This window comes from Schistosoma mansoni, chromosome 7, assembly GCF_000237925.1.
Source record: "Schistosoma mansoni strain Puerto Rico chromosome 7, complete genome".
NCBI classification, from domain to species: domain Eukaryota; kingdom Metazoa; phylum Platyhelminthes; class Trematoda; order Strigeidida; family Schistosomatidae; genus Schistosoma; species Schistosoma mansoni.
The window spans coordinates 6,580,653-6,604,923 of record NC_031501.1 but is presented as its reverse complement, the minus strand read 5'-3'; the positions used below and the strand labels follow the sequence as shown (position 1 = coordinate 6,604,923).

General features: G+C 36.5%; 1 protein-coding gene across 1 annotated transcript; it reads right to left on the bottom strand.

Annotated features, from left to right (window-relative positions):
• Positions 1–5,370: 5,370 nt before the first annotated feature.
• On the bottom strand, positions 5,371–5,892 carry Smp_041650 (putative 40s ribosomal protein S27). The gene is made up of 4 exons (XM_018798723.1): positions 5,837–5,892; positions 5,634–5,742; positions 5,490–5,600; positions 5,371–5,447 (listed from the first exon to the last, which is right to left on the bottom strand). Exons 1-4 carry the CDS (start codon positions 5,840–5,842, stop codon positions 5,419–5,421), a joined length of 255 nt encoding a protein of 84 aa, XP_018653636.1. The 5' UTR covers positions 5,843–5,892; the 3' UTR covers positions 5,371–5,418.
• Positions 5,893–24,271: the final 18,379 nt, after the last annotated feature.

The window sequence follows — 24,271 nt, the reverse complement described above, 5'->3', positions numbered from 1 at the left end:
AACAGAAAGATAGATTCTTGAATAATTGATATACATTGGTATTTAAACTTCTACAAATCACATAAGTAGTTTTAACGAAGTGAGCTTTATAAGGTAAAGAATCCTCACTCTCAAAAACCGATGATAAACCCATCTTTTGTGTAGCTTGGGAACTTAAAAGAACGATTGAGATTTAATTTGCGTACTTCTGAGCAGCGTTGTTAACAGAACGATATACATCATGTCTCGCTATACCCCCAATAAAGTGCAGGTATATGATTTGGGAAAGCGTAATTCTAACCAGTGTTTACACTTAACGGATTACTTTTGAAAACTACCAGCTGTCTTTGATAATTATCCGAAGTGATTCAGCTTACAATAACTCAGTTAGCTTCTTGAACGCCACCTTAGAAACGTGATGGTAGTTATTACACAAAAAAGCTTATGAAGGCCAATTACGATAAGATTTATGACTACGGAAGTTGAAAACGGACCTAAAAAGTGTTATGTACAGAGAAACCTTTACAAAAACGAACTCTGATATCTTGGTAAAGACTAACCTGCATAAAGTGAAAATTTGGAAGTTAGATAACCACTTAATGCATAAAGGTACTAGTTCTTTTTCGAATGGCTGACAAAACAATACGGAGTTTGAAGACAGCTACCGAAAGCAAGTAACATACTGGAGTGAGAATTAACGTTTCTAGTCTCATACTTACGGACTACTCATAAACTATAAGTAGGTAAACTAATTACTGAAAAAATAAGTGCACTTAATTTACCTGTTAGTCGGGAATTTTTGCATACTGACAAATCAGTTAAGATGTATAGTTACTTACGCACAGTTATACATAGTCACATAAGAAATACGCGCTACCTGGTATTATATTTAGGGATTTGGGGGGATCGATTGATTGATTATAATATTTCCTAGTGAAGACCGTAAATTGCAAATATTCATGTTTGAAACTACTTAATTACGGGTTAGTGTAAAAGCCCCATTACAAAGCCAGGAAGTTATTTTCACCAGAAGAAACCTGATGAGCATGCAGAATACCTATTGCTAGACAATGGATAGACTCAATCACTTATAACAGTATAGTAGCGAATACTGAAGCCTAAAACATGTGAAGATACATGTTTTCATTCCACTCTCACTCGGTGTTCACACAATGGAAACACTAATCAAGAATTCAAAGCACATTTACTCTTTAAATGATAATTCTGAGGTAGTGCAGTAGATTTTCGATTCATATGGATGAATTCAGTGGTTTTGTTGCGACAAGCCAAAAGTTTTTACCTTGAAGCTTCCATTGTCATTCTAGACAATATAATTAGCAAAAGCAGTGAATTATCCAGATTTGTCCACATATGACTGACAGTTTATCCTATCGATTGCTTATCGTTAACCTTTGTCCTGCGATTGTGTTCACGTTCATTTCGGTTGTACCCACCCTTGACCTGATACTTAATCTTAAATTTATCTAGAATTTTTCAAATCGGTTCGTAAATTTCGTTGTTGTCGATGTTTATTTACCAGTGATTAACCTGAACGTCAGACTTATGTAGGTTCTCTGGTGTTTTTATATTCACTATATCTAAAATCTCAACATTCCCCCTAGTTGAACATGTGTCCAGTTTCCTAAACACATAAATCCTACTTTATCACCATGATTACATACGGGTCTTCGTACTTCAATGCTATCTGCAAGCAATAAGACAGATGACTTTCGCTCGCCAGGTAAATTACCTACATGAAATAAAAAGAGGGTTAAGCATTGTCTCTCAGGGAACTCCAGTCTTCTCATGAGGACAAAGTACTGTCACCTACAACCCAGAAAGTCCTGAATCTAATTCTTAACTTTATGATACATTGCGGGGTTCTCCAGTGCTGCTTTAAGACCTAGGTGGCATATATAACCGAAATCTATAAAAATCATACCTATTGTAATACTTATATCTTGGATAACAACCAATATATGAATGACTAGCATGGAAAGTATGTTGCCCTCGGGCTATAAGATTATTCCCCTAATGTGACGTAGAATAGCAGCGCGAACTAACATATCCATTGACTAAACAACAATACTGCCAAGGTTATTCGGAGAATAATTATTTCCAAAATGTTGAGAATCAAACTGACAAAAACATCAATCCATCACTGCTGAGTCGTATGATTTACTTATTTAGTAAAGCTATACTCAAATAAGGTTCAATTAATAGTTCTGATTTAGTGCACATGACTGCTTATGATGACAAATAAACAATGTGAAATTATGATCATACAATATTTGTAAATCAAAAGAGATATTGCAGACATATTATTCAATTATAATAAAATGTACACCCCGTGCTCAATTTATTTGCAATTACCAAGTCAAGCCTTGGTAGCGACACAATCCAGGATTAGGGTGAAAGCCCTCTAAATTGATGAGTAGACTGATTGAATAATTACTGAGAGGCAAAACAACCAGATGTATCAAAGACAAATAAGTTGGACCGAAGTAAGAATAGCAAATAGTTACTGACTTGAGATGAAACGGCTGTTCGTATGGAGTAAAATACATTCAATGTTTTAGATGCAGACTACCTGGTTGGGGTCCGCGTGACTATCGTAACCAATGGTTGGAGACTCTGTGTGACATGGCTCAGAATCGATCACAATGGCGTAGGTGTATACACTCTTTATCTTCCCTTAAACCTTGAGACTAAAATTGCTTCATATCTCTCTTCCTTCCTATACTATATCCTTATATACAACCTATAATTTATATACTACTACCAACACTAAATTAACTACTATAAATCCGGTGTTGATCTTGTTGTGCTAACGAGGCATGGCAACTTGGACCGATGCATATATGTGCCTGGTTCTACGTTGTAGCTGACTGAATGTTTTAGCATATACATTTGTAGACTAACTAGATTGTATATAATATCACTCCAATTAATATATAAGGCAAAATCCCGGTCCATATCTACGAAAAGAACCGTTTCCAGATATTGAGGTAGTAAAATACAATACACGTTCTCACGAGTGTGGAGATTCCTCACTTTCACTCACAAACCAGACACAGTGTTACTCAAGCCACATTGTGTAGAGGTTCAGTGCAACTATACAATGATAAACGCTGATGATTCGAAAGAGGTTGAAAGCTTTGGTTAAGAAAAAACTGAAACTCGAGAAGCTATGAAAAAGTTAAGGTAGTCAACAGTTCGTAATACGAAGATATTTTTTCCTTCCTGAGGAAAATTGTTATTGCATCTTCATGTGGCGGAACGTGCTAGTACCGAACGTAAACATGACTTTACATACAGTATGTGGAAGGAAGTTAAATGATAAGAACAGTTATTTATCACTTCCTTGGTAGACATTAGTAACTCACAGACACATGAATTGTCTGCAAAATCGCTTAATACATTGGTTAACAAATAGTACTTTGTTGCATAAAGCCTTGATACATATAACAGAGCGAAAGCGCATTGCTTTGGTCAGTACTTTGAGCTTAAATAATTCCCTCGGTAATAAGCAGTTTAGTTTGTATAGGACAAGAGATAAAATTTATGGTGTTAAAATGTATGCTTACTATCAACGTAAAAACAGTTAAAACATAAATGAGACCTAATTGCGAATATCCTTTAATCGTATTTCATTGTAACCTTTACAGAAACCGATCAACAGTGGGTACAGAAGTATGGCTGTCACTCATGAAAACTAAGATATTTTTCATTGTACTTAATACGCTTCTGTTGTGTGCATGAGTGTTAATAACCGTATACATGAAAGTAACGTGTTTTGCAATGAACTGTATGATTTTTTTAGGTTCCCGAAACTGCTATTTTGGCTAAAAACAAAAACAAGCTAGTCAGTAATACTTTCAAGGTCGCTGGAGTCTATATTTTGGTATGTGGATGACAACTGTCGTCCTATGGCCTAAATATGATATCAGGTGTAAGATAACAATCACGTATTTCGTATTAAGTACTCTCACAGATAGTCATATCAATAAAACTAGCAACTAACATGACCTACAAACCGAGATATTCCCAAACCGTATATAAAGTAGATAAGACGGATATAATAGCAATTACCAATAACATCAAAAATTTACTGACTAAATCAAAGACGCGCAGTCTTAGTGAAAAAAAGCATCTTCATTGCCTCACAACTATAGCTAAAAACATTTGAGATAACTAAGCACACACGTGTTACATAGGACAGCGAAGAAGTACAATACTACTTCGAGGCTCCCAACAGCCTAAATATCAGACGCAATTCACAATATTCCCATTGGGAAGATTCCACGTACTGTCCCGAATACTTTGCACGGAGTTTACTAGAAGTTAGAATACGTTTGCTTTCCGTTTTGGAATCACAAGTCAAGCTATGTATAAAAATCTTCATTACTACTTATCAAATTGTATATCTCAAAATCAAAAGGACTTATGTTCACCATGCGAGGATCCAGAAATAAACACCTACGTTGCTCGACTGCGTTAACCGTCTAAATGAAAACTAGTGTGAACGAATTTTCTAAATGACAGAGAGTATTCGATGACTATCAATGCTGAGACGATCTACAATCAAGTGCAACGTCTTTGGTTTGGATAACGTAATGTGAACCAAAATTAGTAACGTGGACTCTTCAAAAAAAAAGATTCCTCACAGGCACAACCCTGAGGGCTGAGGGAGTACAATGGAGCAGAACAAAGTGACGATATCCATGTGTCAATCAACCTTAACGAGAATAGGTGTTACTAATCTATTAAGTATAGATACATACATACAATCGACTTTGAGCTTTTCTTATCGACCTCAATTATAACTCCAGGTACTCAAATTGAAATAAAGTTGGATTCTTCTTTACCACCTGACGGGAGATTAAAACACTTACAACTAGATTACCATATTCACTAAAAAATATCACCAACGATCTGAAACAAAGTTACCTTGAACAAAAGCTAAATTTAAACCACGTAAATTGTTGGGGACTCTAGCACTAGAGAAGCGGAGTGACGGCAAAAAAGGTAAATGATGTCCCGGAGAATTACATAACTACAGATATCAAAAGCATACAGTAATCAAGGCTTAAATTTAGGGAGATACATGTTTAACAGGACCAACAGACAACTGATATACTTGAACACGATTAGCTACTCATTAAATACACGGAGAAGTACATTGACTCTTCAGTTAGGACACCTGTTTACATGTTTTGCGAGACGCGGAGGAACTGTCAACTGGTAATTCATAGACATAACCAGCCTTACGAACTTGCTTAATGATCATGGATGGTGTGAACAAGCAACTAACACTGACGTACAGTTCGTCTTATCGTGACCAGCTCAGGTTAAAGCTGTACTAGTAATAGGTACGAGAACCGTTAGAAATAAATTGTTTCCATAAGTTTATTATAACAATCGGAATTTACAAGAAAATCATTTCGCCTTCTTGCGGTAACTGCATCCTGTAAACACAAAAATTAAGGTGATAAAGAAAATTAATTTACCATCAGCCAGCCGTGCTCTACCACCAGTGGGCTGACATAGAATTCGGTCACATCCAGGACAAACTACAGCTGTCTGTGCATGACTGAAAACAATCTGGATTTTTAGGCAGCCTACAAGTCTGAAACGGATCTGCATGGACTTACCTGAACACTTAACATCCATGAAAAAGGAATTTGGTGAGGGAACCAAACGTTTCAATTTGCACTTTCGCTTCTCCTCTCGAAAAGACGGATGTAACAAGTCACGAGCGAGCTGTTAAACGAAATTTATGTTAATTATAAGTAGCACAATGTAGATATTATTGAAAAAACGATAGCAAAACGGTACACCACGACACACAACTAACCGGCATGGTGATCGCGTTACAAGCAACCAAATGTGCACGCGAACCGCGGTTGCTTAAACAAGTCTGGGTTCCAATGTCCAATGAAGAAACGAGGCCATTTTTTATATACATTCAGACGTTGTTTCGAAATTCGGAAGGTTGAGGTCTTGATTAAACCAATATTGTTGTTCCTCTGAGTACGTACGGGCGACTATGGCTTGTTGACCCAGTTTGTGACTCAGGACCGTGGAAGATTATGGTTTGAGTGCATGACTTCAACAGAAAATAATACCGAAGCCTATTTTGGTACAGTACAACGTCATTTGAATGGATCTGCTTAACAACTTCCCAAAGCACTTCCAACAAGCAATCGGAACTAAATGTACAGATAAACTCTTCGATCTGCTAAATAAGTTTGATACAAATAAAGCCATTCAAATGGTTCAAATGGTTGAGGACAGAATAGAAGAAGCTTTCGCTTAACGGGCTTAAGTATCTAGTAGCAGTGGATCACCAATACCTCCAGGCAAGAACCTAGGTATATTAACGATAATAGACGAAAATAAGGAATTAGTAAATCATAAAAATATGTTATCCTTGGTCCTTCAGAATAGGTAAAGTTTTCTCTTAAAGGACTCCTGAGAAGTCGCTTAGACTACCTCAGTCGGCAGCGAATTCCAGCATTTGACAATTCTTACGGAGTAGAAGTTGTGTCTACTGTCTGTTTTGCTATGTTGGGTCTCCAGCTTCTGGGTGTTAGCCTTTGGGTTAGATGTTTAAGGGGATGACTAGAAGTTTTAAGGATACTGTAAGTCATAAGAAGGTCACCTTTAAGACGTCTGTACTCTAACGGGTAAAGATTAAGTGATTGGAGGCGCTCCTCGTAAGGTTTGAATTTGAGTCCCCGAACTAATTTCGTGGCTCGACGTTGGATGCGTTCCAGTGTGTCCTTATCCTTTTGGAGGGAGGGAGGAAATACTATGCTTTCGTACTCCAAATGAGGACGAATAAAAGTGTTGAAGATTATGTGGAAAGTTCTACTGTCAAACTGGCCAAAAATGAGCTCCAGTGTTAATAGCTCAAAGTTTTTCTTGAAAGGCGTTTTTGTCACAGTTCGTATACGACTTCAGGTCGTAGGGTACCAACACTCCCAAATCTTTTTCGACTTCAGAAACTTCTAGAGAGGAGCTACCTAAGTCTTAACTATAGTCTGCAACATGTCGCAGATGGACTACTTTGCACTTTGAAGTGTTTAAGGTAAGTCCGTTGTCGTCTGCCCAACTTTGAATTCGAGTTAGATCCTCCTGAAGTACTAGTATATCTCTCTCCAAAGTTCACATCATCAGCAAAAATCAATAAGTCAGATGAAACTTATTGAGGAAGATCATTAATATAAATCAAGAAGAGAAGAGGTCCTAGTATTGAGCCCTGGGGGACCCCACTAGGACATTCCATAGCCTGAGAGAAAGTGAAATTAGCCCTGACCTTAAAATGTTGGTTTTGGAGCCAGTCAATCCAAGGGAGTTTGACACTCAATCGTTTAAGCTTATTGATAAGACATATATGGTTGACCCCATCAAAAGCTCTTGAGAAATCAAGGTAAATGACCTCGACCTTCCCCTTGCGATCAAGGATAGTTGTCCATCTAACCACCGCAGTCAGCAGGTTGGTCATACAAGAATGACCCTTTCTGAAACCATGCTGTTGGGCTGAGAAGAACTCTAGGGATGATAAGCATTGATGTATACCGTCGTATATTAGGGACTCCATAATTTTTGAAGGTATGGAGAGAAGAGCCACCGGTCAGTAGCTTTAGGGTTCACTGCGTCAACCTCTAGTGAACACGATAAAATGAATCCTTGTTCACTAAAAGAACTAGTCAATTTTATTACAAATCCTTCAAGCATATGTTTCAGCATGTCTGGAAGTATGTCACCAAAGGACAGAAAGAACATCAATGTAAGTCACATCTCAAACCAAGTACGAAAATCAAACCTGAGGACTATCAACCAGTAAGCCTCACAAGCCTGGTTGTTACAATTTTTTGAAAAGATTATTCGAAGTTGTTTATGTATCAAAATAAAAACCGGACCCTTTCTTAAAATCAGCACAGCTTTATAACATGCTTATCATATCCCACAAACTTATTAGTAGCCCATTAAGGTTCATGAGCTCTTAAAGATCAAAAGTTGTTTATATATGTAGCCTACATTTACTTCATTAAGGCTTTTGACAAAATTCCTCACAATCGGTTATTATTCACGTGAAATGATATCGGAATTGAAGGAAGCTTATTTATGTGGATAAAGGACTTCCTAGCTGACGGTCAACAAATGGTAAGATTGAATTTGAAGTTGTCTAGCTACGAAACTGTGTTTGACGAAATACCTCAGGGCACAGTTTGGGGAGGGCAATGTCGTTCATCCTGTGTGTAAATAACCTTCCAAGTCCTCTGTTATCATTGGTTTAGTTATATTTTGACGATGTTATAATTTGGATATAAAAATGAAGGTGATTGGTAAAAGTTTCGAAATAACCTGGATGAGTTAACTGAAATGTCTAGAATTCGGGAGTTATCAATGAACACCTCCAAACCCATTATATCCCACATTGGTAATGAAGATATAAACATATACACAAGGAGTAACTTCGGGCGTCCTGTCGCCATACACAATGATCTGAAATTCGTCGTCACACAAGACCTAAGAACTACAACACATTGCCGTGAGATACCCGCCAGAGGCTCTAGGCATTTGTGATCAACATTTAGAGTTTACAGACATGTTGATACTAAAACCCTTTCAACTATATGCATAGCATTCGTTCGACCTTAACTGCAGATAAGGATACTACCGACTAGCACATAATGAAAAGGAGAAAGTAAGCCATTAGAAAAGATTCGAGGAAACTCAACTAAGCTGATTCCTGGAATTGTTAAGATGATAGACTGGTTAGAATAAATCTATCTCCATTGTATTATAGGAGAACCAGAGGTCAATTGAATAAGACTTTACTCATGATAAATTTGCATCTCATACGCCCTCATTTTTCTTGCCATCAAAAAAAGTTACTAGGACATTCCAAAGATTTGACAAACCTATAACAAATAACTTGTCAGCCTCGAGTCGACTTTCCTATCGAATGATCAACAGGTAGAATCCAATATCACAACACGCGACTAAAGCTCTAACTTTAAGAATTTGAAAAAGAAATTGGGATAGACTGAGACACCGCTATTGCCAAGATCAACACTAGATACCAGCCTCTTCTCCTTTCCAACATGGAAGTGGAACGGGATCTGAAAATCGGGGAAGTGAATTCCACATTCTCTACTAACAAGTATGTTAAAACGTCTGGCTGATGTACCCATCAAGATGACACTTCACATAACGAGTGAACGAGAAGACCATAAGAGATCAGAAACACTTCTCTAACTTATATAAATCAACTGAGGTAATTACGAAATCAGTGTTGAACGGTATACAACGTTCTACAACAAACTGAAAATCGTAGACGACCTTAAGCAACTAATACGCAGCAAGGACTGTGAAGACTTATACTTTATGCCTGGTGGTTGGTCCAGTACTGGCTTGCCCCGAACCAATGTTTACCAGTACAAGGTTCAAGTAAAAGCTTAGAATTAGGGTGATAAGAAAATGATGAAACCGAAATATTTAACAAAAATGCAATCTATATGTATAAAGTAGTAGAAAAATAACTTCAAATCATTTGCCTCATTGTAAAATCGTCTCTAACAACACAATGATATACAACGCTACCATTTTTCTTTATTTACGGGGGAGGAGCCTCTGTAGACCCAGCCATGTGTCGTATAGAAGAATCCGTGAAAAGTCAAATGATCGATGGAATCTGGTACTTTCTCCAAACATGAAGATCATTTCAATATATCAGGTCGTTTATGAACTGTGGATAGATGTTCGAAGGCCCTGAGGCGTTAGGTGAAAGGAGGTATAGATTGACAGACTAAGAAAGAGTGTAGTTAATAGGTTTCTACCACCTATCAACTTCTATATCAATGTGTTTGATTGGCGGCGAAACCTTTATGCTAACTACTCCAGTAGCATCCGAGTCAGTTTCACATAAGAGGCGCATAAGACTGGTAATTTAGTTACGGTTTCAGAGGATGAAAAATAATGAAGTCAAGAATTCCTGTTTCTTATTCAACTAAAATTCAATTCGCATTGTTGGCTTGACCGCTGGGTCAATAGTTGGTATACAACGTCATCTCTCTGGACAATCTGAGTCCTTTTACAGAGTTTTCGCTATCAGTAATCAGTTGAGAATTATTAAACATAGAGAAGACACTGTGAAAGTCGAGGTCAATAGCCAGTGACATCAGGGAAAACCTAGGTGAAGAGGGCCACTGATGACTTGTAGAAGTGAGAGATTCAAGGGAACAGAAGCCACATCAATAGAATTCACAACCTGAACGATATTCTGAAATTCGCTATTAAGGTAACGGAAAAATATATTGCAACTTGTCTTTGAAATCTTTAGTACGCCCTCCCAGTTGGTGTACGCAGTGAATAATCTTTTTCCATTATTTTCCACTCAACTCTTCGTCAACAAACATTTCGTGAGTGGAAACGTCTTTAAAATAGTGAGTTTGATGATATTACTACTAAGGCTTGACTTGATGATTTCAAACAAACTGAGCATCAGACGGGTTGTTATTAATAAAAATAACATATTTTTAATATCTCAGCCAGGAAAATCCCAATAATAATAATAATGAAGCATGTGTCAGTACCTCATGCATCCAATTTCACGTTTTGGTTTTTTAGATGACCACAACTATTGGATCAAACTGTAATACTAGATTAATAAGCTTAACTTTTGCAACACTCATTGATACATCTTCACATTACTACAAAAATCGCAGTGATTATCATTGTTCTGAAGACTGGACATTGAACAACCACTTCGAGGTGTACTTGTCAAGAATGTTGACAAAGTAGTCCAAAAGAACAGTATTTTTTTATTTATTTAGGATCGAATTGTTGACTATTGAAGTCAAATACTCTTTCTTGGTATACCGGAGTACTACCAAAGCATTCCTACAGGAATAATACCAGAGCAATGAACGTCTGCAATTATATTGGTTAGCAACGGCACGATTCTTCAGGCGGATCATATGATAACCAAGAAGATTCACATCTCACGGTTGAAATTTAGAGTTCAAAAATGGTGAACGCGGAACATTTAATCAGTATGACATGGTTCGACAATCCAGGCATCATCACTCTATGTACATTCTTCCTTTCTCATATCAAACATATTATTCCATATCTAGTTCAAATATGTGCCACAGAATTCCTTAGCAGAACGTACTGACTGACACGATAGTACCGGCCAACTTGGGAAATGATGTGACTTCCATATAAGGTCTTATAGACTAGATAGTCACGTTATGGCAGATCTAAAATTTTGAGATTAGGTCCATCATACTAGTGGAAGAGATAAATCCACCTAATACCTAATAATATCACGATCGATCACTAGTTAGGCCGACCAAAGGAACTGAACGTGTTAGTAATTCCCATATTCACACTAACTTCATCGACCGATTTTTACTTATGTTAACCCTTTGTTCTTCTAGCCTGTTGAATAATTCTCACATATTTTGTCATATTGCAATGTTGATTAATATTCAAACTTAGCTAACTAGTTCATTCACAAGAAGTTCTTGTAAACGTAGTTGTGGGTAACTCAGTAAGTTGCTGAAATCCTTATCACCAGCGATAGTAATGACACTCTGTTTCTAACCTACGGAATGCAGGGCCAACATTTTCCATATTTCCGTAGTTCCTAGGGGGTTACACAAGACAATACCCACTTGTGATTTCTGACGTGAAACAGTCAGACTTGACTTCGATTTCGGTATAATCAGTCTTCATTAATAAAGATATGAAGTCAAAAGACCTATTATGATCTTCACAACATGTAGTACTGTGGAGATCCAACGTCACTTTGAACGTATCAACATATAGTGCTGATGTTTCGTGTTCTAGTAGGGAATTCCAGAAATTCACTGCTCGGTTTGAGGGACGGGTCTTCAGACGTAAGCCGTTTGATCTTGGCTTTGAACTATTCTTGAACGTCCACTTAGAAGATTAATTCTAGATGGAAGAAGAAGATAAGAAATTAACATGAAGATTGTCGTTCACTATATGGTAAGTCAATATCAGATCACCTCGTAACCCAAGATAACGGAAGTAGGTTGAGGCAACTCAGTCTGTCCTTACAAGATGCGCTAGCGAGATATTTCGCCGTTTTAGTGGTTCCATCATATCCGCCTCTTACCCGTCGCTTGAACCTTACAAACAGCTCATAAAACGCTGAAGCCATTGACAGCGTCAGTCTCGCAGTTATTCACAGTTCTGAGGTCTCTGATTATTATGACTCCTAGATCTATATAGTCCATTACTTAAGGCAATACAATTTCACTTGTGACGCCAGCCATCACAGTTATTTATTATTATCTCTCAAAATGATCGGCTGTAAACCCATTTGCTTAGTGACTTTAAATCATCCTGCAATACTATTCAACCTGACATAATGTGTATGGGCCTCCAAGGCTTAATGTCATCTGTAAAAAGCAGAATAGGTGACTTTGTTACAGTAGGTAAGTCACTTAAATTAAGAAAAGAAGAAGGGGGCCAATGATTTTACTTTGGGGAAATACACACCATGGGAAGGTTCCGTTTACTCATTCCCTTTTTCTCCAATAACCGAGAAAGTCACTTATCCGTTTTACGATTTCATACTGGATCCCAAAACTTTCCAGTCTTAGGACCTGGGTGAGAGACCTCGCCAAAAATTATAATCAAATCATAACGTTCGACAATAAGCGTGATTATCTAACTACTAAAAGACAGGTTTCAAAAACTAAATGGTTTAAGTGTACTATTTAGCAAGGTTTGAGGGTTGAACCAATAACCCAGATTACGGTGTACATTTAACTGAAGACGTTACTGATAGTTGGTTGGTTACGTTGGTTCATTCAAGCTGTCACTTACACAATGGTGTTTCTAATTCGTTCATAATCTGAAGAATATTACAAATTAACTACTAAAATGTTTCGAAAAGATCTTCCTCCTAGTAGCAGAAGCTGTAACATTCAAGCCAGTGATATAATCGGTAAGATTCGCTTTTCAGTCCTCAATATCTTAACTATTTAGCTTCTGGTGAAAAGTTCGCTTGGGTTAGCAGGTAAATCTACAAATTCTTGTTTGCCCGACGTGTTAATGTACCTTTGGTTTGTTCAGCTAATATGAAAAATTAAAAACAAAGTATACTCCGTGTTAAGTCGTTAACCATAGTTTGTCAATTATTATCGAATGTGTTAACATCATGATTATCAGGATAAGTAGCTTCATCATTCATAGATAGCTTAATAAGAATCCCTAATCATCGTTCTAAAGCATTTCGCATGTTAATTAAATGGTACCCGTAACTTAGTAAGAATGTCTTCCCTAATTCATAAATAAACACATGAAGTAGAGTATAATAAAGCTTGTTGTAGCAATTTTTCCGCATTTAGATTTTGTAAAGTTACAGCTCAAAGATGACTGTGTCTGCGAAATACTAACATATAACTTAAGAAAAGCTCTAAACAGCACACTCACTGCATCCGAATGGAGTGCCGTTTCTTGCAATTGCCTGATAATAAAAGTCGTCAACAAATATATGCCATTTGAATTTACCACATTTATTCGTGTTAGTCAGTTTAATTACTCATATAGAGCCAGTTATGTAGTGTACAATCGAGCAATTTCTTTATTATATCATCTAACACCATCACCTCAGCGACAAAGAACCAGTCAACCTGAATAAAGTGTTCTGTCGTATTTAACCAAATTTTCTGCATGGTTTATGAATCCGTTCTTTGCGGGGTGCTAAAGCCGTTAAATTTAACACTAACATGTCTGGTACTCTAAAACAATATGTACACAATTTTTCCATACTTTGGCTATAGATAAAGAGGATAAAAATGTGGGTCACGACGGAACTTTGGTTCATCCCACTTTTTAAAACTCTTGGAATCTCTTTCGTTTTCGTGTTCTTGCATAAATTTGACATCTGTCCCTTTTCGCCTACTTGATAATGATAAAATTGACTGTTAATCTTAACGATTTTCTCATTAAATACCATACGATCTACGAGCCATCGAACTACATGTGTTCAATGTTTACATAGAATTACTTTGCTTGTTATAATTAGTACATCCCATTAATCAATTGGTTAATAATTTGCCATTATTTTTGTATTGAAATGTAAAACTACAGCATTATTACGTAAAATTACTACTCAGTATTTTCTTATCATTATTGTGAGTCGTATACATGTGAATGTAGTCATAATGAAAAAAATTGTCTAAAAATGTTTTTCTCTCTATTCATCTGTTCACTAAATAAGGGTTTAAAGCAAGATTCCTACCATAAATGGCGTTTAATGAAATTATTTTTGCGTGTTGAGTAGTTGGATGTAGTTTGTCGGATACCCAGACTCACGTTTCTTACTGCCTGGCACTTTTTTTCAAGACACATGCAATATTAAGGGTAGTGATGCTCCTTGTGACATTCAGACTCGCGTCACAGTTTCATAGTCTAAGACTGTATTACTGAGCCATTTGAGCCGCAGCTAGTTTCAGTTCGTGAATCTGGCTAACGCGGGTTCAGATACCACCGGGAGCATCATTTCCTTGAAAACTTTAGGTGTGCGTTACTGGCGAAAGGGAACCCGCATGTTACATAGGACCAGAGTTCCCTGATGACCTTTTTCAACCGCCCAACCGAAGAAAAATGATTTGTGTGATGTCCAACTACTTAAACTAGTGACCGCATTGCAGATTGATCAATAGGATTCGACTAACATCTGAGGCTAGACAAACGTGATATTGGTTGATACTCAGCGATGGATCAATTTAGTTGTTTTTGCTGCATATTTTCCTACTCTCGTATGTCTCTCCTAGTTTTGTAACCGAAGTAAACATGGAACTAAATCGTTACCTAGAAAAACGCCTAGCATGTACTGTTCGTTTTACAATATATACCAATGGGGCATAAACTTTAAATATTGCGCCACTCAACTCATAATTGAATATTGAACAAATAACATGACTCAAAAGACTAGTAGTGTCATTTTTACTCCTGACCGCGAGTTGTGTCATATAAATCTCATGTAATTGAATCAATGAATCGCTCCTGCTGATTAGAGTCATTAGACTTATAGTTCCCTGGTGCATTTTCCCGGTGAAATTATTTTATTTAAACACATAAATATTGTTACAAGGAAGCACCAAATAAATATGCGCCTCACAAATCTCATTTGATTTGTGTGAGGGCTGTGATACTGCCCAGGTGCCCAGACTGAAGCACGTGGTTTTCTTAGGGGGCCACACCCGGAGCCTTTGACCTGAAGGTCTAGTCCACAAGGCAGTGGAGCATCGTAAGGAGATGCAGTCCCATGGTAGCTGGTGATCAATGATTGATTCGTACGCCATTTGTTCCCTCAGGATACTGGAGCCCATGTGCACCATTGGTTTGGAATCAGGGTTTTCCAACTCCCCTAGGTGGACTCGCCTTGTTCACCAACCCGGTTAAAGCGCCAGACATTCGCTTTTCGTCCTCTCAATTTCGTAAACAACACCCCCGCCACGAGAAGGTAGTGAGTAGGACTTTCCTGGCAGAGGCTATATGCACATGGCCATGTGAGAGTATTTCGAGAGGGAAAGCGGACTCTCCCCACTCTCGGCCGTACCAGGGCATTTGGGGGCACTTACCAGTTACTGATACCTACTTAATACCCTCGAAAGTTTAATAGGCTAGGTGCAGATTACTATTTAGAGATGAAGAATAGTTTTGTGTAACTGTAAATCTCCATCAATCGAATTGTCTTGAACATGTGTCTACCTCGATCCCCAGTTTTGTCTAGAGTGAGACTAGGGGGAAAAAGCTGAAGCTGGACAAACCAAGACGTGTTACTAATCTATAAAGTCATTGACTGTCGATTTGAGTCGCGTTGATAGTTATAGATGACCTAGTTTGTGTTTGTACAATATTCGTACTCAGTGACTAAGGACCTATTGGGACACAACTCATAATCGATCACAATGGGGCAGGTGAATCCATTTTTACCATCTATGTAACTAAATATAAAATCCCAATGTTATTTTATCTATTATACTTCCTTATTTCATTCCTTCTCATCAAACAACATTCTCGATGTTTAATGTTACTATCATCATTTCTATTGTTATCCAAACTCTTAACATTCACCTTGTTGATTTTATCGCACTTTTAAAATGATTTAATAGCTTGACCCATTGCATATCTCAGTAAAATCTTACATTGAATAACTAAATGAGAACTTTAGCAAGCAATGCATACGACTATTGCGTGGGTTCATTTGTTCAAGTTTTTTAGGTTTTTTGCAGAATCCAACAATTTCTTACTAAACTCAAAAATTGCTTAGTTACAAAATGTGTAAATCTATCTTGATATATCGTCATAAATCACCGGCAGCTTATCCAGACATACTCATGTGATCTATCAACTGGATAAGGATACACCGTTAAAGATTTCGCAAAAACTATTAGTTTGAGTTTCAGCTGTCTTCAGGAATTCATGTTATGAAATTCTAACCTACCAGCTTATTTAAAACTTTAAATAAATCATGTAGTGTTGAATGACTAACATAGAAGATGTAGATAATCTCAACGTCTAGTTAATTTAACAGTAATAGCTAACTCATCACAAATCTTTGTCTAATTTATAAAGGTAATCGGATATTTCAGAATTTTAGCTACAATCAACATACTAGGAAGTTATAATTATGCTATTCATTGTATGTATCTTATGTAATAATAACTACTCGATAATATCGTACCCCCAACCGAATTCCTACAGCTTAACCTACAGAGCCAGACATATTTTTAAGTAGGGGAAATCAGCCATTAGCTAACTTAGGAGTGGGAGATGTCGATGGGTACACACTATCTCTCAAAAGTATGACTACACTTTCTAAGGGACACGTGTCTATATTCATAAATGAGTTATGAAAATATTCTCGATTCGGTTTGTCAACCAAAGCTTCCTACTCACTTTTGGCTCTTGTATTCAAGTAGCTGGTTTGGAAAATCATATGATCTTGATTAATACACTAAGCAATGTCAGACCAGTTTGCTAGAAGAAATGTTGAAATTACCGAAATCTTAACCATTGAAATTATTTCAAACATAAATTTAACATATTACAATCTCAAATATCCTGTACAGTCCATAGCGATTAATCTTATTGTCATTGAACTTATGAGATGATAAAATCGTGAACTGACTGATAAACTTGACGTGAACTTCAGCATCGTCTCTAACATGATCGGATAACTTAGTCCGTATATATATATATATATAACACTAAACTTTTGTAAATGTTTTATGAAGTACTAATGGATTGAAACAAGCAGGCGTCCATTCGAAAGGGGGTATATTAATAAGGGTGACCATCAAAAAAGCACATATTATTAAAGGCAAGAATTATAAGGTGGCATAAACTTTTTAATGGTGTGAAGTATGCTTGATTCGCCTTCTGTCCTTCTGCCCATCGACAAATCAAAAAAGTGGTTTTCTAAACGCTTAAAGAATAATCTATTTTCTACAAGTACTTTAATTCGTCGAATTTGGTAACAAATTGTTATTTTTATTACCCTATTCATGTTATCTCGTACTTCCAATGCGAACAGCTAGGGTATAGTCTATTTGTAGGAATGTTTCGAAAATGCTTGAGAAATGTTCGATGAATTTCACTTTGAATAAGTTTTCAGTGCTAACGATATTCTTCGTAGATAGTCTAGTAACTATATGTTTTGATTATCCTCTACGACCAGTTTGATAAGTACAGCTACTTTCTCTTTAGGTACTGTTGCTTAATTCTTGCAACAGACTGTTTAGTTTTCAATCCATTTAGACTTTTTTTGACTTTTTTTAGAGGATCAGTAAATTTCTGTATACTTAGATAAGCGGCGCCAATAAGTTGGTTAAAGCCTCAATGCCACCCCTGAACCAAATTGTTCGTTTTAGGAAAGGATTACACAACAAAGGGCAAATCGAACATAATTCACATCACTAAAAATGTTATTCACCCTTTCAGTGTTTAACTTTCTTAATATGCGTCCTTTTCACAGTCGCTGTTATTAATGTGAGCCCTTTTTAACAGAACCTTTTTTCACTCCCTCTTTTGTTCAGACCCTTATTAATGTGAACCAAACAAACAATAGTAGTAACGTCCAGTATATGATAATAAAAAAATACATAAGACAATCTGCCGTATAAACGAAACATTCCAATACTAAGTCTCGAAAGAACAAAATTACTTTATCCGTGTGTTATATGCTTAATATTTTCATTATATTCGACTTTGCTTTTTTCACAATCGATATGTCGACATTTGAACACTTAGATCTCAAAACAAGAATTTTTTTTGAGACTGAAATTAAGGTCACATATTTGATGATAGGCTTAGAAAATAAGGAAAAACGTCTATTTCAATTATAAAAAAAATATTGGAAATGTCCTCAATTTAAATCATGATGTGAAGGCTACATCTCTCTTTAGAAGAGAGAATTGATACTGTTTTCGCGAAACAATTAGCTTATTATAATAGGGCAACTAGAAAGTCAATATGTACTTGTCAGCCTAGTCAAGTAATAAGTTTAATTAATTCAATCAACCTAGTAAAATTTTTTATTAGAGAAGATTTGTGGGAATTGTGGAATTTTTTTCACTAATTATTTTTAGTTATACTACTACTACTACTACTGAAAAACAGAAACCATTCGATCAGTGGAGTTCAAACATAATGGGTATAAGGCAGTTATTCACCAATGATAACGGAAAACGGTTATGGAATAATTCGAATTGATTGAAGTGTGAAATGTAAACTAGTAGATACCAACTCAATGATTTAAAAGTTAAGGACTCACTATATAACTTGAATGTTCTAGGTTCGATCCCCGTTGTGAGTATAGATATACACTAGATTCTACTGAATGAATTAAATTCTGTAAATCATTACTAGAGAAATATGTCACTAGACAACATGAATATGGAGTGATTTGTCAGATACCAAAACGAAAAAAAATACTAATTAAACTTCAAACGAATATGAAATTCAATGAGATTGAACTTGTTGTTTCAATAGTCATATCATATGTCTGATGAATATTATTTGTTTATTTGTATACTGAAAGAGAACAATTTATGGTGTGATTAGCTTTGAAGAAAATGATTTATAATATATAAAAAAGTATTATTAATAGAATAAACACTGAATTTTATGCTACACAGATAAGTTAGTTACGAATTTCAAACAATATTGATCATTGTAAGCAAAGATGGATAGTGGCTAGCAGTAGAATACAGGACGCTCGTTTCGTCCTATTTGCGACTCGTCAGCTGGATGTACCTGCATCTCAGAGTTGATGTTCACTCTAGGACTCGAACTCAGTACCTTTCGCTTCAAACGCCATCGCGTTATCCACTCAGCTACTGAGTCCTGATTGTCACTTGTTTGTGCAATGGGGTGAAATTTGAATTCACTTATTATTGTTTGTTTGAATCTTCCCATGGATAATGTGATGGTGTTTGAAGCGTAAGGTACTGGGTTCGAGTCCCAGAGTGAACATTAACTCTGAGATGCAGGTACATCCAGCTGACGCGTCCCAAATAGGACAAAACATGCGTCCTGGATTCCACTGCTAGCCACTATTCATCTTTGCTTACAATGATTGTGAATTAAGGCTATATCGAGGCAATACGAACAGTATGCACATATGCCAATAAGATACTGACCAGTTGCAGTCCTAAACATCAATGCGAAGATTCAAACAAACAATACTAAGTGAATATTCATCATTGTTTCGTGTATTTTTATTGATAAACTTATGAAAATGTAGATAACTGACAATAAAGACATTGAAATTTCCCGGGAAGTTTTATAAATATTTTTCTTTGATTTTTTTAATATGGACGAAAGAAAAAAAAGCTCTTGTTATATTCGGTATATGGGTAGCAGTCGAATCCCAGATGTGTATTTCGGTCTATTTGAGATTGATTGGTTGGATCCACCTGAATCCCAATATTGATGTTCACAATGAGACTTGAACCCAGTACATTTAGCTTCAAATTCCCAACACCGAATTAATCAATTTCAGTCCCTAAAATCAAGAATGTAAAACTGAAACCTTTACAAACAAGAAAAAGCTAATTAGGGTAACGAAACGAGAGGAAGAATTGGTTAGCGATTCCTATCTTTATAATCGTAAACATACACCACTTCTTTCTAAAATCCCAGTGTATAAGATTGCAAATATTTACCGATTATCACAACGAAGGAAAGGTGCAAAACCGTGTCATTTCATTAGGAAAAGCTACAAGAACAAACAGTTTTTCCTCTGAAACTTCGGAAACTAATCAAGTATGGTGCTCACAGTAACTAAAAAGATTATTAGTCCTGCAAAAATTAGTTGTATGCGTGAATACAAAATAAAATGACGAATGTCAAACATGAAATATAGCCAAAAAATGGGCATGAAAACGAATAAAAATCGGTTTAGGATGATATGCAGATAACAAAATTTAAGAGGGAGGGTGACCTTTTCAGATTGGGATGCGATACGGTAACGTGTTTTTACTGGATAGCGTTAGGTGATTAAAATAAAAACCCCACTAAGGGTTACACTTTTATATGCAGCACTCACCCATTAACTGGACGAGAAAATCCTATGTATTGTACTCTTATTAAACATCGAAAAAAGGATCGTTAACTCCACACGTACAGTATGGGTTCCAGACTTTTACCGATCTTTACTCCTACTCAATAGTTCCTAGATTATTTTCAATTCCTTCCTAACCTTTTGAATTAAACACTTAGATTCACTTTGTATTATTGCCATACAAAGCTGAAGATAATCAGTATACTGGTACAATGAAGTCACTTTTTCAATTAAAAATTCTCTTCATATTCCTATATGATTTGGATGAAATAGAATCTAAAGTTCTGTGAGCATCAGCTCAACATATACTTAACCAAGATGTAGAACTCTACTAACTGTATATCTCAATGATTCATTTCTAAAGATCATTGTAATCAACATGATTGGAGTTTGATAGTTCAGTGTACATCGGCGTCATCTCTCCCTGATTATGTGGTCTGATTTGTCAATAATTTTGCTAAAATTACTACTGGGGATTGGATAAGAAGCATGGGTAGATGTAGATAAATCAATAACATTTGTTTCGTTGTTAACGTGTCTTCATTTTTACAATACTATTATCATTGTAAAAAACGGGTTTCCTACTATGCTATTGGTTTCTCAGTCATGAAATTTTTATTCTCACAATATTAAAATTATTAGTCAATCAATTGTAAGTCGATTAAGTTTCAGTTTATTTGAAATATAATTTGTTTGACAATATGTGCGGCCTATGCTCTACGAGGGGTAACAGCGTAATTAAAAGTAAATTTGTTAATCAATATAAGGTAGATCGATATCAAAATAAGTGGTTCGATCGTGGTTATATCAGATCTTCACAAAACCCCTCCCTTGCACTAATAATAATCATGTGTTCACTAGTGAATAATTTCAAGAGGTTATTCCCTGAGTTCTAGTGTGAAACCGTGACCAATGGAGTCCAACCTTGTCGAATGTGAGGTATTTTCACATGACTAGCATTAGATGATTGGGCAATACTCATCAGTTGATTGAAGTTTGATTTGTGAACCATTTTGATACTAATTTGATGGTCTGCTTGTTACACGCTCATCGCGGAACCTGATGATCCTTGGTACGACCTCCAATTTATTCGTGGATAAGCAATTCTAAAGGGTCTCATATTACGAGGAAATATCTTTCCAGTGTTTTCTGGTTTACAATGGTTGTCTGTCTGAATTTGACCTGTGATGTGAACCGCTAAGTTCAACAATCTCCATGACCTGCCCTCGCCATACTATTAGAAATCTGTTTTTGTCGTGTTAACAATAAATATCTGAATATGGTTGTGGAAGTTGTTACGTTTTTGATTGAGATCATGAATCGACCGACTTTAGACCACCATTGAAAGCCCGGAAGAACCAGACGGCCGTTCTGTCCTATTATGAAACTCCTCAGCAGTGCGCATCCACGATCCTAATCAAAAACTTGACAATCTCCACGACCCCATACTGATAAATACCATGTGCTTACTAGTGACTAACTTCGCGAAGTATTTCTCTGAGTTCTAGCGAGAAGCCGCGATCAGTGGAGCTAATCCGTGTCAGGTAGAGACAGGTATCTACCTCAGGTAGTGGAAGATGGTCGCGAAATTTCGTGAGTCGGTTGAAGTTAGACATTAACACCGTTGGATGCCGGCTCAGTGGTCAAAGTGTTAAGCATTCGCGCGCAAGACCGAAAGTCTTGGGTCTAAGTCCCGCATGAGAGAACGTAGACGCGCACTGCTGAGAAGTCCCATGCTAGGACGAAACGGCCTTCCAGTGCTCCCAGGTTTTCATTGGTGGTCTAACATTGGTTGATCCATGATCTCAACCAAAAAGTCTATCTGTCCATATTTTCTTGTGTTTTTCATTGAGTCTTACACATTCGTGTGTGATTTCTTAAAATAAAAAATCATCGTATTTGTTCCAGTTAGTTTGGTGATGGTTATAATCGTTGTTAAGCAATCTATATTGATAAAAAAGCGATCAATTTTCCTTTGTTCATCAACAAATTACAAGGTCATATCGAAAAGTAATAATTATTAGCTAATATTTGTTTGAGTTGTAAAGTATTTATTATCAGTTTGTATTTGTTTGGTTTGGCCCCCAAATGCCCTGGTACGGCCGAGAGTGAGGAGAGCCCGCTCTCCCTCTCGAAATGCTCTCATATGGCCACGCGTGTATAGCCTCTGCCAGCGAAGTCCTACTCACTGCCTTCTCGTGGCGCGGGTGTTGTTTACGAAATTGAGAGGACGAAAAGCCAATGTCCGGTGCTTTACCGGGTTGGTGGACACGGAAAGTCCACTTAGGGCAGTTGGAAAACCCTGATTCCAAACCAATGGTGCATATGGGCTCCAGGATCCTGAGAGAACAAATGACGTATGAACCTACTGTTGATGACCGGTAACCATGGGACTGCATCTCCTCACGTTGCTCCGTAGCTTTGTGGATCAGATCTTTAGGTCAAAGGCTCCGGGTGTGGCCCCCTAAGAAAACCACCTGCTTCAGTTTGGGCATCCGGGCAGTATCACAGCCTTCACACAAATCAGATGAGATTTTTGTGGAGCATATATATCTGGTGCCCTTTTGTACCAATATTTATGTGTTTATATAAATAAATAAAGTAAATGTTTGATTTGTATCACATCAAGTTATTTATATGGAAGATCTTTAAAGATTTTATCCCCTAGTTTTTTCTCCCTTTTCTCCTCATTTTTGCAAACCGTTTCCAAACTATAGATTTTTTTAAAAAATGACATCCATTTCCTTGAGTTTTATTGCGTTGTTGGTTAAATTACAAAATCGACTCTTGAACTTTGTTCAAATTCTTAATGATTAAAACTGAAAAAATTATAATGAATGATGAAAGTACTTTTATAGAACATTTAACCAAATTTTTGTTGATAATGTTATGTAATACATGAATACATGAATATAAATGGGTCTGTAGGTAGGGTTGGGACTCGAACATTCAACCTAGTTCTTTGATAAAGTTTTAACCAGAACAAGTTAAGACTTTCAGCTCTGAATTTTCTGGGGAAATGATCTAGCATACGTTTTAAAATGATACTATTAATGGGATTGAGTAGTTACATTTAAATTTCATCTCCCAGTATCCAACCTACACTTATAGGTCAAGATTAGTGGTAATATCTGTAACTTAAAAGTCATTGAATATTGAGTTAAGCTGTGTTGAAAGGTGCAGACTGCTTGGTTAAAGTTTTTGGCACTATCATCACCAATGACTTAGGATGTGTAAAAATACTCAGAATCAGTTACAATGACATAGATACACTCATTCTTTCCTCCCCTCACAGACCTTGAGTTTCATAGTTATTCTAAACTTTTTATCACGCAATCTCATTTATTCTTCTTTAATCAGTCATATTGCTTATGAATGTTCTTTTCTTCTACTCTGGAATTTGTCTTGATAATTTCATCACACTGACCTAATGTAACGTAACTTGAACTAATGTGCACACATGTGCCAAGTTCTATCGTGTTTATGATTAACTGTATTTGTGACAAATCACTTAAATTTATTTATATCAGTCAATCATAGAGCATACAAGCATACTTTAAACTGTAACAAACTATATACTCATTTTCAGTGAGATAAGACTTACTGTAATTAAAAGTGAAGATGATAAGCAAAATATCAAACGATCAATTTAAGAATAATAAA

What these genes read in the sequence shown, in the direction of transcription:
- Smp_041650 (XM_018798723.1), bottom strand. An exon ending in CATGGATGTTAAGTGTTCAG is followed by an intron (nt 5,601 to 5,633) that starts GTAAGTCCATGC and finishes TCAGACTTGTAG; the next exon opens with GCTGCCTAAAAATCCAGATT. An exon ending in TAGAGCACGGCTGGCTGATG is followed by an intron (nt 5,448 to 5,489) that starts GTAAATTAATTT and finishes TTGTGTTTACAG; the next exon opens with GATGCAGTTACCGCAAGAAG.